This window comes from Pistacia vera, unplaced genomic scaffold (genome assembly GCF_008641045.1).
Source record: "Pistacia vera cultivar Batoury unplaced genomic scaffold, PisVer_v2 Contig351, whole genome shotgun sequence".
Lineage (NCBI taxonomy): Eukaryota > Viridiplantae > Streptophyta > Magnoliopsida > Sapindales > Anacardiaceae > Pistacia > Pistacia vera.
The window spans coordinates 1,680,227-1,692,617 of record NW_022196170.1 but is presented as its reverse complement, the minus strand read 5'-3'; the positions used below and the strand labels follow the sequence as shown (position 1 = coordinate 1,692,617).

The 12,391-nt window shown below is 36.0% G+C and overlaps 2 protein-coding genes across 2 annotated transcripts; one reads left to right on the top strand and one right to left on the bottom strand.

The window, feature by feature from the left end:
* Positions 1-1,157: 1,157 nt before the first annotated feature.
* LOC116139525 (plasmodesmata-located protein 1-like) lies at positions 1,158-2,724 on the top strand. Its single transcript, XM_031425190.1, has 2 exons — positions 1,158-2,137; positions 2,509-2,724. The coding sequence occupies exons 1-2, from the start codon at positions 1,375-1,377 to the stop codon at positions 2,643-2,645; spliced, it is 900 nt and encodes a 299-aa protein (XP_031281050.1). The 5' UTR covers positions 1,158-1,374; the 3' UTR covers positions 2,646-2,724.
* A 2,953-nt stretch (positions 2,725-5,677) lies between these two features.
* LOC116139522 (mitochondrial import receptor subunit TOM9-2-like) lies at positions 5,678-6,251 on the bottom strand. Its single transcript, XM_031425186.1, has one exon. The coding sequence runs from the start codon at positions 6,201-6,203 to the stop codon at positions 5,874-5,876; it is 330 nt and encodes a 109-aa protein (XP_031281046.1). The 5' UTR covers positions 6,204-6,251; the 3' UTR covers positions 5,678-5,873.
* Positions 6,252-12,391: the final 6,140 nt, after the last annotated feature.

Here is a 12,391-nt window from a genome sequence, read left to right as displayed (position 1 = left end):
AAAAAAAAAAAAAAACTTACTTTGGTAATAACGTTGAAGTTGAACCAACCATTTATTTATTATTTTAGTTAAAAAAACAAAAAAAGTAATGTGTCAACCTTCATTTATTGAATTTATTTTATAATTAGTTTAATGTTTTATTAAGTGTGAAAAAAGAAAAGGTAGAAGTTTAATTAATAAAGAATTATCTTATTTATTTTGGATTTTATTAGACTTGAGTCTATTGTTTTATTAAATTTGGTTTCAGAATTTTGCAGGTTAAATAAATGAAACCTAATTGAAATTAAACATAATTAGGGGTATGTTCAGATATAAATTCATTTTTCAGTTTTTGACCTTTTGGAAATCAAACCTGATTGACGATGTCCAGAATTATTTATTATTATTATTATTATCTCGTAAATTGAAAATTAATTCATAACAAACGCATTGAAAATTCCATAAAATTTATCACAAAGCATATCACATGAATTGCTATTATGTATGGTTGCAGTTGCAGCCAACCATTTCTAGATCCATCAAAGCTTACTGTCTACAAAAGCACTTGAATTAGAAATTCCTTTGTTGTTCAAGGCTTCTGCTGCCACGTGTATATGTCATTCTTTTCATATGACATACTGGATTTAAAGACTTGTTGAATTGGCAACTGACAAATGGCAAATGAGAAGGACATTTAAACTAACATTAATTAATCTCCCATGACTGTTACTGTTTAATAACCAGTTATCGCTTCAAATCAGTTCACCAATATCCGTTGGTCAATAAGGACTTCATCAAAGGCAGTCCACCTTGCATGTGCTTTTTCAAACCACTGCATATGCAGTCTTTCTTTCTTTCTTTTTTTTTTTCACCTTTTTTTTTTTTAATTGCTGTTAAAGCTAATGAAAATTGATACTTGATGTATTCCAAGCCTACAGCAAAAATCATATCCGATCAGAATTCAGAACCCCTTTTTACAGTTTTACACCGGCTGACCCAGGCCTTACCCAGTTTCCGTCAGACTCTCAGCCATGACTTCTCAATTAGTTGCAATTGGACTATTATATAAATAAAAGCGATAATTATAAACAAAATAACTAAAACACGTTTATGATTTATGATTTATGTTCAGTATTGAATTAGAAGAAAGCAATTAAAGGCTAAAAAAGAAGCTAGAAACATAAAAGCAACCCATAAAGGGCCAAAGTGCCAAACCCCCTTTAAGAATAGCCAATACTCTTATGCATCAAAACCCACCAGACCATTCCTTACTTCCCCTGTTTTCTGAACAAACCAATTTCTAGAAACTCCCAAGGAAAAATCCTGCAACACAAAAACCATTCACCAATCATGTGAACTCTCAACCAGAAAACATATTTCGTTTCACATCCCCGAATGGCTTTACTCACAAAACCCTTTTCTCTCCTTTCTCTTTCTCTGCTTTTCTTATTATCACTGATGGTTTTTTGTCATCCTACAACTGCTGCAGACACCACCACCACCTTGATTTTCAAAGGATGTGCATCCCAAAAATTTCAAGACTCGTCACAGGTTTACTCTCAAAACCTGAAAACACTCTTGTCCTCTTTGGTTTCACAATCATCACAACAAACTTTTGCCACCACAACTTCTGGTGACGGCCAAAATGCCATCATGGGACTCTACCAATGCAGAGGCGACCTCGCTGTCACTGAGTGCAACACTTGTGTGAGCAAAATCTCAGACATGGTTGACAAACTCTGTGGAAAATCCATAGCAGCTCGGATTCAACTCAGCGGGTGTTATCTTAGGTACGAAATCATTGGGTTCAAGCAAGTGTCTGAGACCGAGTTGATCTACAAGGTATGTGGGTCAACTCAGGCGAGTGGAACTGGGTTTGAGAACAAAAGAGACATGGCCTTCAGTGTGTTAACGAATGGGGTAAAAAATAGTGGGTCGTTTTACACTGGGAAATATGAAGAAGTTTATGTTTTAGGGCAGTGTGAAGGTGATTTGGCAAGTAATGATTGTGGGGATTGTGTGAAGAGTGCTGTAGAAAGAGCTAAAGATGACTGTGGAAAGTCGATTGCAGTGCAGATTTATCTCCATAAATGTTACATTAGTTATAGCTACTACCCAAATGGTGTGCCTAACACTTCATCATCACCATTAACAGCAGGTAAAGTTAAAGCAAAAGAAAGAAAATAAAGAAATAAATAAAAAAAGAAACCTTCTTTTCACATTAATCTTTTATGCGAATGTAGACTCTAGCATATTTTATTAACATATAGTGAAGTAAAAAAAATTAGATTTTTTTTTTTTTTTATAATAAGAGATGGAATATGTGGTTCTTTTTTATTTGTATACTTGGTCAAAGTTTTGGTGTTTTCCTTTTGTTAATGTTCAAAAAGTGAACAATATTACATTTTTCTTTTTAAGAATCAAGGAGGTTGGGAAGGTAGGACCAAGCTGGTGTTTTCTGTTTGTTAATTTATACATTGTGGTTGAGTGTTCAATCAAAGATATTAATGGGTATGATGCGTTTGATAGGTGGAGGGACCAGGCAGCATACACAGAAGACGGTGGCGATTGCAGTGGGAGGAATAGCAGTGTTGGGGTTCGGAGTTGTTCTTTTGATGTTCGTTTGGTCGGCGGTGAAGAAACGTGGTGGTAAGCAATATGAATGAGAGGAGATTCAATCAGGGCACATGGTTTCCTACAACTTAAAAGTTCCTAGTATGAGATTGTACAGTTGAAAATTATATGTGTTTTGAATCTTTGATATGATAAAAAAAGAAGAGCAAGAATTAAAGGAAAGAGACAATTATACAGGAAAAGGGTTACGTGTCCCTGGCCCACTTTCTCTACTGTGGAGGTAACTTTAGTTTTGGCGCAATGCAATTTGTTTAAGAATTGAGAGTACAGATTTGCGCTCTCAATCAACAATCCCAATATAACTTTCGGTTAACACTTTCGTGCTCATCTATCTTTGCATGTAGCCGTGTACTATTGTACACCCGCTAATGTGTTTAATATGATTAAATCACAACATTTTGCCTTAAATAAGTGTAAAGTTTTGGGCTATAGTTTATAACTTGAGTAATACTATACTTATAAAATTTTTTTACAAAGATCGTTAGAAAAATAAATTTAATAAGTTTGACATTATATATCACTTTTTAAATCTTTATAAGTATAATATTATTGTTATAACTTTATATTACCGATTTCCACGTTCAAGTTTCTTTAAAGAAGATACAAAGTAATAAAAGAAAACAAATGATTTACTTCAGCAAGTTTGTCATTATTTGTATCAATAGAATGAGAAAGTAATCTATCTACCCTATATTCTTGTCTTTAATTCATGATTTCAACACGATAACATGTTTACTTGGGGAAAGATAATTGGCATCTATCTCTTCAATAATTTAATGAGAAAATACAAACAAATCTCACTAATTTTGAAAAAGATTATTTGACTATATCCTAAACATAGTATATTAGGGAAGATGATGATTTTCATGCTTTGAATAGAAAGGCTAAAACGAATATAATATGAAAATCAATTCATCATATTATTGTTTATGGAGCCACATCAATTTACTTTCCTTCTACAAGCAATTGCCCTGTGATTGGTAAGAAAATTATATAACAAAGACTCCACAGATAATCAGAATTAGTTCACTTAATTATGCAGAAAAGTTACATGTTATTATAATCCACTTGCATTAATGAAAAGTAAATTGCATCATCACATAGAGGGACATGTATGAAAAATGAATTTTATAACTTGTCTTCGTTATTAAGGCAACCAGCTGTATCAACCAAGCTACTGTAACCAAAAAAAGAGCAAAGTTTTAAACACAGGGGCCACCATCATTCACCAAAAGTTATGAGTGACTGGAGCAAATACTATTCGCTGTCGCTATGTCTATGACATAAAACATCTAATGTGAACAAAACCCTTCTATTTTACAAGTTTCTTGTCGACAAGGTAACCCTAATGACTCTGAAAAGTGAAAAACAAAAAACTCCAACGAGTTTCAACTATGCCTTAGCCACATATCCACTATCCTCGTGTTCAAACGTTTATCATCGTTACAGGTTCAAGATCTACCTTTTGACATTTTGAAGAAAAAAGAAAATGATCCTACAAACTTCAATGGAGCACCCAGTAAACATTCACTTCCCATCTATGAAATCATAATAAAACCACAGAGAATTTGAAAACAAAACCTAGCATCTGAAGCCCACAAGGATTCAAAATCCCCAAGAACTCTGACCAAAAAATCACAGTTTGAACCAAAAAATGCTTCATCATAATGTCAATTTTCTAATATGATGGTACAAGATTGTTACAAATATCTGTGAAAGAAAAACGGACAATACATATCTAACATGCCTAATGTGATATAATTGATGAATTATATTTCACAACAAATCTAACAATGCATTTTGCACAAAGAAAACCATAATAAGACATACTCATGGATTATTTGGCCATGCCTGCAAGAAATTTCAAAACTTCCAGATGATTTTACCACATTTTCATAACTCCTGAGAACCATTACCACTAGAAACAGTACTGCACCACTTACATTTTTAAGAAAGGAAGCTCAGTCTCAAGATACATAGTAGTTGAAAGGATAGCACGAAATATTGTAGATTAACTTTTTAAAAGAGAAAAGAAAGCAAAACCCCCAAAAGTCCCACTAGTTTCCCCAGATAGATTAGTAAAATTGACAGAACATTTTGCTTCACCCTTCAGGCGAGTGACTTTATCATAGATATGTGATATCAGCATTTCATCAACCAACATACTTATGGCTATGAATAGGAAACATGAATCAAAAGCAAATTCATTGACGGAGAAATAGACAACCTTCTAAAGCATAAATTTTCTGCCTAGTGACACCAATATGCTGGATTCTGAATAATATTTCCTAGTTTAGTTGGTTGCTTCAAGGTAAAAGAAGGACCCTTAAGGCACCAATAGAAAGACTTTAACCCCACAGGTTTGCACTAAAAATTCTTTGGTTGGAAAGACGGAAACAGTGTAAAAAACAAAAACAATTAATAGGACAGCATTTTCCTTATTTGTTTGTAAAAAGAGAAGGATGAACACTATAATGGCCAAAAAGTATAAGCCCCATTACGAGAAGAGAATTTATCCTTTTACTGAACAAAAACTAGCAAATAAGGTTAAGCATGAACACAAACAAAGAATTCTCTTCCATTCCATCTTTAGACTACACACAACACTGAAGGAGTAGACAGTGAGAGCCCCATAATTTCCGTCTCATCTTCATCCCTGCACCCTTCCCCTTTCTCCCCTTCTCCTTCTCGGTACTGAACACAATAAAATATTTCCAGATCCAAACCAAGCGAGCAGCTGATGAAGCTAATTAAATTGAAAGTACATTAAACATAATCCTTCAACCACACAATGTTTAGCAAAGTGATGGAACCAGTCTTCAATGAAACACCTCGTCAGGTAATTCAATGTCAACAGTTAATTCTAATGCATTGAAACCGTGTTTTCACCAAAATCTTATTTAAGTAATTTACTTCAAATCATACACGTGATACAACTGAAATCATAACATTCCTAACATTAGCAAACAGGGAAAATAAAATAAAAGGGAATTGGCATCATAACAATGCAACAAATAGTTCTAGCATGAAACTAAAACCACGACTAAATATAGAGAGAGGCATATAGACCCAAAAAAAAGTTTTAAAGCAAACCATAGAATCACGCAAATGAAGTTTACCATAATAATGGCTTGATTAGCTCAAATCTTAAGGTACGCTTAAAACTCTATTATAGCTAAAAAGAAGAAAAAAAAAAACTTCGTCGACAAAGTAATTCAAATCTCTCTCCAGTAATACAATGGAATAATAGCAATTCAATTCTACCTCGGAACCGAGAGTGTCGGATTGACGGGTGGGGCTCCGAGAAGGCTGGCCTGCTGGAGCTCCAGTTCGTTGAGCTGCTGCTCGCGATCCATCTCGATAATCAATGGGACCACCAGAATGAGGAACGTGGTGCCGGCGATCCACGCTGCCTTTCCCGTGCTGCGGAGAAGCTTCTTGGAGACATAAACGGCGTCGCATGCTGCTTGCTTGCCGCGAGAGACGATGGGAGCATTGATGAGCTTGGTGATTATACCATCCTGGTTGGTGTTCTTCGGGGCCCGCCGGTCCGGGAGAGAGACTCCGCCTCGTCGCGGCTGGGAAGCCATTTTGATAGTGTATGTGAAGAGAGAGTGAGCGAAATTAAATTGTCCGTGTTGCCGGAGGGTTTATTAAAAACAAACCTCTACTATTTCGTTTTTTTTTTTTTTTTTTTTTTTTTTTCAAGTAAATCATTAATGCTTATTATTAGGTAAAATATTACTTGTTAATAGATAATCGATGAATAATTTTGTTTAACAATAAATTATTATGCCTAAAAAAGTAAGGCTGACGCAGAGCCCGGTCAGCGTAAATGGTCAGAGCCTAGGCAGATCCTACAGCCGTTCAGACGCTGCCACCTTATATGCTGGCGTGAGCAGCATGCTCTCGCCACTGTAGTGGGTGCACGCCAGAGTAACGGGACGCAAAGAAGGATTTGCACAGTATCTGCCCCCTTTTTACGGATTATGTGATCATTACTCAAATTCATCCCACTACAAATAGAGAGTTCATCTCCCGTTTGTGGGATTGACTCATTTTCACTATATAATAGCTAAATTCTCTCAGTAATAGCTTATTCTCTCTTCTGTAATCATTTGCAAGTCAACTCGCTGAACGCGATCTGACCCTCCATATTAATACAATATCAGTTGACGTAGGAGTCACTTGCTTAAACATCCGAACCACTTTAAAACTTTGTTTCTCCATCTATTATTTATTTTCACTACTCTCATTCGCGTGTGTCTTCTGGGCCAGCTTAGCATTTCACACATGCGTTTAGTTAGTGTCAAAATCAAGCATCAACAGTTTGGCGCTAGAGGAATGGCCTGATTTAGTATCCGTCCTTCATCAAGAGAATCTCTAATAAATTGGTCCTACAACAGCAAATGGCTCACCGATTCGAACCTGAGCGAACCAACCATGGTGCTGAGGAGATCCCCAGGTACAAGAGGACACTTCTCCCGAGGTGCCCTCAGCTCCAAAAAATGCCGTGAGGGATATCCCTTCAAGCTCACAACTTGACCCTACCGTCATGAGCTACTTGGAGAGGTTCAACAATACTCTCCAAACGGTTAACCACAGGTTGGACTATTTGGACCGGGGCATGCCACCCGAATCAAATGGGGCGATGTGCCTATAGGTAGGGCGAAACGCCCATGCCGCGCGCATTGTAGAGCATCAAAGGAAGGGTAAGCAAGTGGCGAACAGCAGGCCTAAGGGCTCCAAAGGGTCGGCAAACATCGGCCACATCCCGGGTAGAATACCCGTGGCGTTAAAGCTCGGTGACAGGTCGCATCCTCAGCCATCCTATGCCGCATCGCATGAGCACTCCTATAAAAGTGCTGGGCGGGGCGATTCTTATCACCGCCAGAATAACGATCTCGATCGTCATCGTGCGGGAGGTTCCCACACTCTGCGGGGCGGTTCGTATCACCGCAGAGGTCGTAAAAATTCCTCGCACCATTCATCGCCATCACACGGCTCTAGCCAGCGTGTGTCAATATTGGTCAGAACTACCGGCAGAGGCGAGGAGGAATCCGACCTACGGTCATTCCTTAATCGCAATCGTGAGGGTTGAACTCACATGGGGGAAAGCAATCCCCAGATAGCTCCGTTGTCTCAGATTGAGGAGTTACAACAAGCTCTAGATCAGCTAAAAGTCGGCAAAATGAGCAAGGGCAGGTCGCAGCAGCGTCTCCCTTTTCTCCGGCGGTATTAGTCGCCTCTCTCCCATCAAGATTTAGAATGCCCGATATGCGGGTGTTCGATGGAAATTATGATCCGAAGGATCACTTGTATGAATTCAACGACTTGATGGAGCTTCACCAGCTTTCAGACTTGGCAAATTCACCAGCTTTCAGACTTGGCAAAGTGTCGTTGTTTGGTAGTAACTCTAACCTCTCATGCCAAACGGTGGTTCAGGTCACTCCTAGCGGGATTGATCAGCTCGTGGCCTCAGATGAGCACGACGTTCCTACGACACTTCCAAGCAAATAGGAAGTTCTCAATGCCTTTGAGCTACCTCAGCAAACATAAGGCAAGAGAGGGATGAATCTATTAGTGTATATTAGTGTATGCCCTAGAAACCATTCGTGTTGTCGGTTTCAGAGCATTTTGTCTTGTATCTATATATATCATAAATAATAGAAGAAAGAGGTCTTCAATTCATATATGTAAATTGCTTCCTTTATTCAGTCATGCTTTAAATAAAGTATGTATATGAATTGTCCAGATGATTCGTTTAATAGGTAAATGAATTATCGAAAAGGGTTCCCTACGGAAGCAATATAAATTTGGGCAACTATATTGCACAGTAGGCATACCGGATGCTTCCGAAAGATATCATGAGTTGATATAAGTACGGATGACGATAATAGTCATGTCACTGGGGCATTGGTATGGATTAACGGTGGTGTGAACTGTTTTTCAAACGTGACAAATATCAACAAATCACTTGGAAAAGCATGTAGTCAATGATTTATCGTTTGGTTATATCAGTGCACGATGTAGTCCTTTGACCTGAGACAGTAGTGGACCGATATGGATGCGTATGGTTCATACGGTGTATAAGTACGAGACTAATCATGTTCGTACAACAAAGCCTATTTGGTCATGCGTGTTTCATATGCGGAAACGAACGATGGTCAAGAGGGGATCCATTGACTCGGAAATATAGGATCGGAGTACCGCTGACTCATCCGAATTCGAGTTCCTAGACGAACATCGATAAATGTCGGAAAACTGATCTCTGGCCAGGTCTATTATTAGTCATACAAAAGTAAGTTTATGATGACAAGTTCCGGCATATTGATCGACAATCGGTAGAAGATCGAGTTTAGGATTTTGACATTCCATAAATCCATACTTGATTGGATATCTCAATGGAGGGACTTTACCTGCATGGTACGTATGATCTTGAAATAGGTTCGATGAAGTATTTCTTCATCGTGGTTTAGGGACTATGGCACATTGCTAGATGTTTACCAAGTTGTTGGGCCTCGGACAGGTTCTGGATTCATCCGAACCGGCTCACGGCTAATCCACGGTGGACCTACACACACCAAAGCCTTGAGAAGTTAGAGAAGGAAGAGAGAGAGAAATGATTATCCGAAGAGGGCTAGCACCTCCGAGGGTAATAACGGGATTTCTATAGTAATAGTTACATAGAAATCTTGTGACATTTTAAGGGTTAAATGGTCAAGCAATAATTAATTATATTAATTATTATATCTTAAAGTGTTAAGATTAATGAGATGAACAAAAATAACCTTTTAATAGTTAAAGGGTAAAAATGAGTAAATTTTTGGGTTGTAATGTAAACTAGTTTACATGGGCCCTTGAATAATATTGAATTCAAAGGGTAGCATATAAATTCGTGGGGTCCCTTTATAAAATAAGTTTATTGGGCTTGGAAGTGAAAAATAAATAATTGCAATATTGCCCAAGATATATAAGTGCAAAAGGTTGCATTTTTGTTCATTCTTGACTAGTTCACAAAAAACACAAACCAAACTCTCTCTCAAACCCACGGCCACTCTCTAATCTCTCAAGGTGGTGTAAAGTGTAGAGGTTTCATCCATTTGAAGCTAATCTTCATCAATCCAAAGCAAACAGAGTAGGTATAATTTCTTCTCAAGCTTGTTTTTAAAACTGTTTTCTTGAATCCATTTTTATGCTTTCTTCTCCATTTCCCCACTCTTCATGCATGCATGCTGTTCTTTCAAATGGTATCAGAGCTAAAAGCTCCTTGCATGTCGAATTTATAAGCTAAAATGACATTTTCCATGTGTTCATATGTTCATCAAACTTGGTTGAGTTTGCATGTTTGTGATAGGTTCAAAAATGTTTTTTTTTTCATAGTAGATCTTTACATGCATGTCTCGGCCATTCATAGATCAGAGGTATATGTTCATTTTTCTTCTCATTCTATATGTTTTGAATGATGATAATGGTTATAATGAGCATGCCTTTGTATTGGTAAGTTGTTTGATGTATAAGCATGTTTGATGCATGTGTAGTCTCGGCCATCTCTTTGTTTTGGGAAAACTGTTTTCTTCTTGTTGTATATGTTTGGGTATGTTAGAATATGATTTAAAGCATGTTTGAATGTGATTATTGCATGAGATGTGTGAGAAACTACATGCATGATATATGTCATTTCGGCCATGACTAGTTTTGCCATAAGAAATGTCATTTCATTCATGTATTGATGAATGATTTTTAGGAAATGTTGCATGATGATTCATTTAGAAAAGTTCATGCATGTTCATTTCCATTACTTTGATTAAATGGTTTATGCTTTGACATGCTGAATGTGTTATTCTTAATTTGATTAAAGAATATTTTGCAGAAGTGTATGCAAATGTGCAAGGTGTTTAGTGTGGAATTGATGTTAGCATAAAGTTATGGATTATTAATTCATATGTGAATTGTGATTATGTATGTATGATGGTGGTAAATTATTAATGTAGGATGTTTAATTTGATTAAATTATCTTATAATGCGTCATTGCATGGCCTAAATTATATATTTTTGAAATGAATAATGGGTGTTTGAATGGTTTCAAAAATGATGTGCAAGATGACATGATTGTCTTTAAGAAGATAAATGTGTCATAAAATGTATTATTTAGCTAAAAGTAAATGATGATTACTCTGGAGTGATAAAAACCATTTATCTATTCATGCATGACTTTTGTGAAAAGTATTGAAATGCTACAATTAAATAATACTTGGGTGGAATGACAAAAGTGTTTGTATAATGATTCCTATAAAATGTGTATTGTTGCATGCCCAAAAGTTATGATTTATTACCACATATATATATATTATATATATATATATTATATTATATAATATATATAATATGAGATTATTTATTTTATATATATTAGTGAAATATAATATTTTTAAATAATTGTTTATATTCATGCCTTTAAATAATTGTTTATTATATTGGTATGAATGTTTAATATTTATTTATGTGATGATGAATATTAGATAGAGGGTTGATCATGGGCGCCATTTGGTTTTCAAAATATTCAAAATTGTTTGTAATATTCTTTATTAAATGGCTTGTAATAATTAAATTTTATTTATTTATTTTAATCGGGCCTGCGTGCCTAAGATCCAATATGTAATGATCGGGTCTAGACGGGAACCGAAGAGCATCCGGATAACGATTCAATCGAAGATATAGTATTAGGGTAAATAGTTTGCCTTTAGAATGTATTTTCGAAAGCCCTATGGTCAACCCACATGCTTTAATTTATGCATATAGTGATATGTATGAATTGTAATAAATTCATGGTATGCTAAAATGAATAAATAAAGGTTAAACTAACTCCCAATTTCAATTATTAAATCAAGTTCCCATTGTGGGATAACTAATCTTTGATTAAATTTTAATATCCCAAGATTTCATTATGTTAGGGATACAATCTTTATATCATAGAATTAAGTGATCTTGTTCTTGGATGGATTTTCACCTTGACCAAGAATTTTATTATGTGAGGACATGATGAAAATGTCCACCTAAGAAAGCATAATGGTTCGGATTAACTAGCCTAGGGTACCAAGAATTCTATTATGTGAGGTACGAAGCTAGGACAAGGAATAGAATCAAACCTATATAGTGATATAAAAGGAAAAGAGTTTCCTACTTGTTGACTTAATTAACCAAGAATTCTATTATGTGAGGTTAATTGAATTTGATAAGAAATTGATTCTCCACTAAGAAATTTAATCCAACGAAATTTTTGGATCCTATTTAAGGGAGTGTAGGACTCGAATAAAATAGTGGGAGCTAATTTGATTATGCATTAAAAGGTTTAAAAGATTACAAGACACTAATAAAATTACTTTTCTTTGTAGTTTCATCTTTGTGATAAATATCGAAAAAAGGCCAACATGTTCCTAAGGATAATGGACAATAACATGTTAACGGACCCAACCTAAAAGATTGGCTAAGAAATCTTAGAATTGTTCTAGATTTTGAAAGAATTGCTTATGTCCTGGAAGCACCTCTTCCACTTGATATTGGACCGGATGCTCCACAAGCTGAGCTTGATGCTCTTGAAAAGTGGAGAGAGGATAGTAGGAGGGCTAAAATTACATGTTAGCCTCACCGAATAGAGAACTTCAAACTAAGCATGAAGAGGTTTCAAATGCTTATGATATCCTCATAGCTCTACAAGAGTTGTATAGTGAAAATCCAAGAGTGGTTGAGTATGAATTGTGTTGCATCCCTCTTTAGC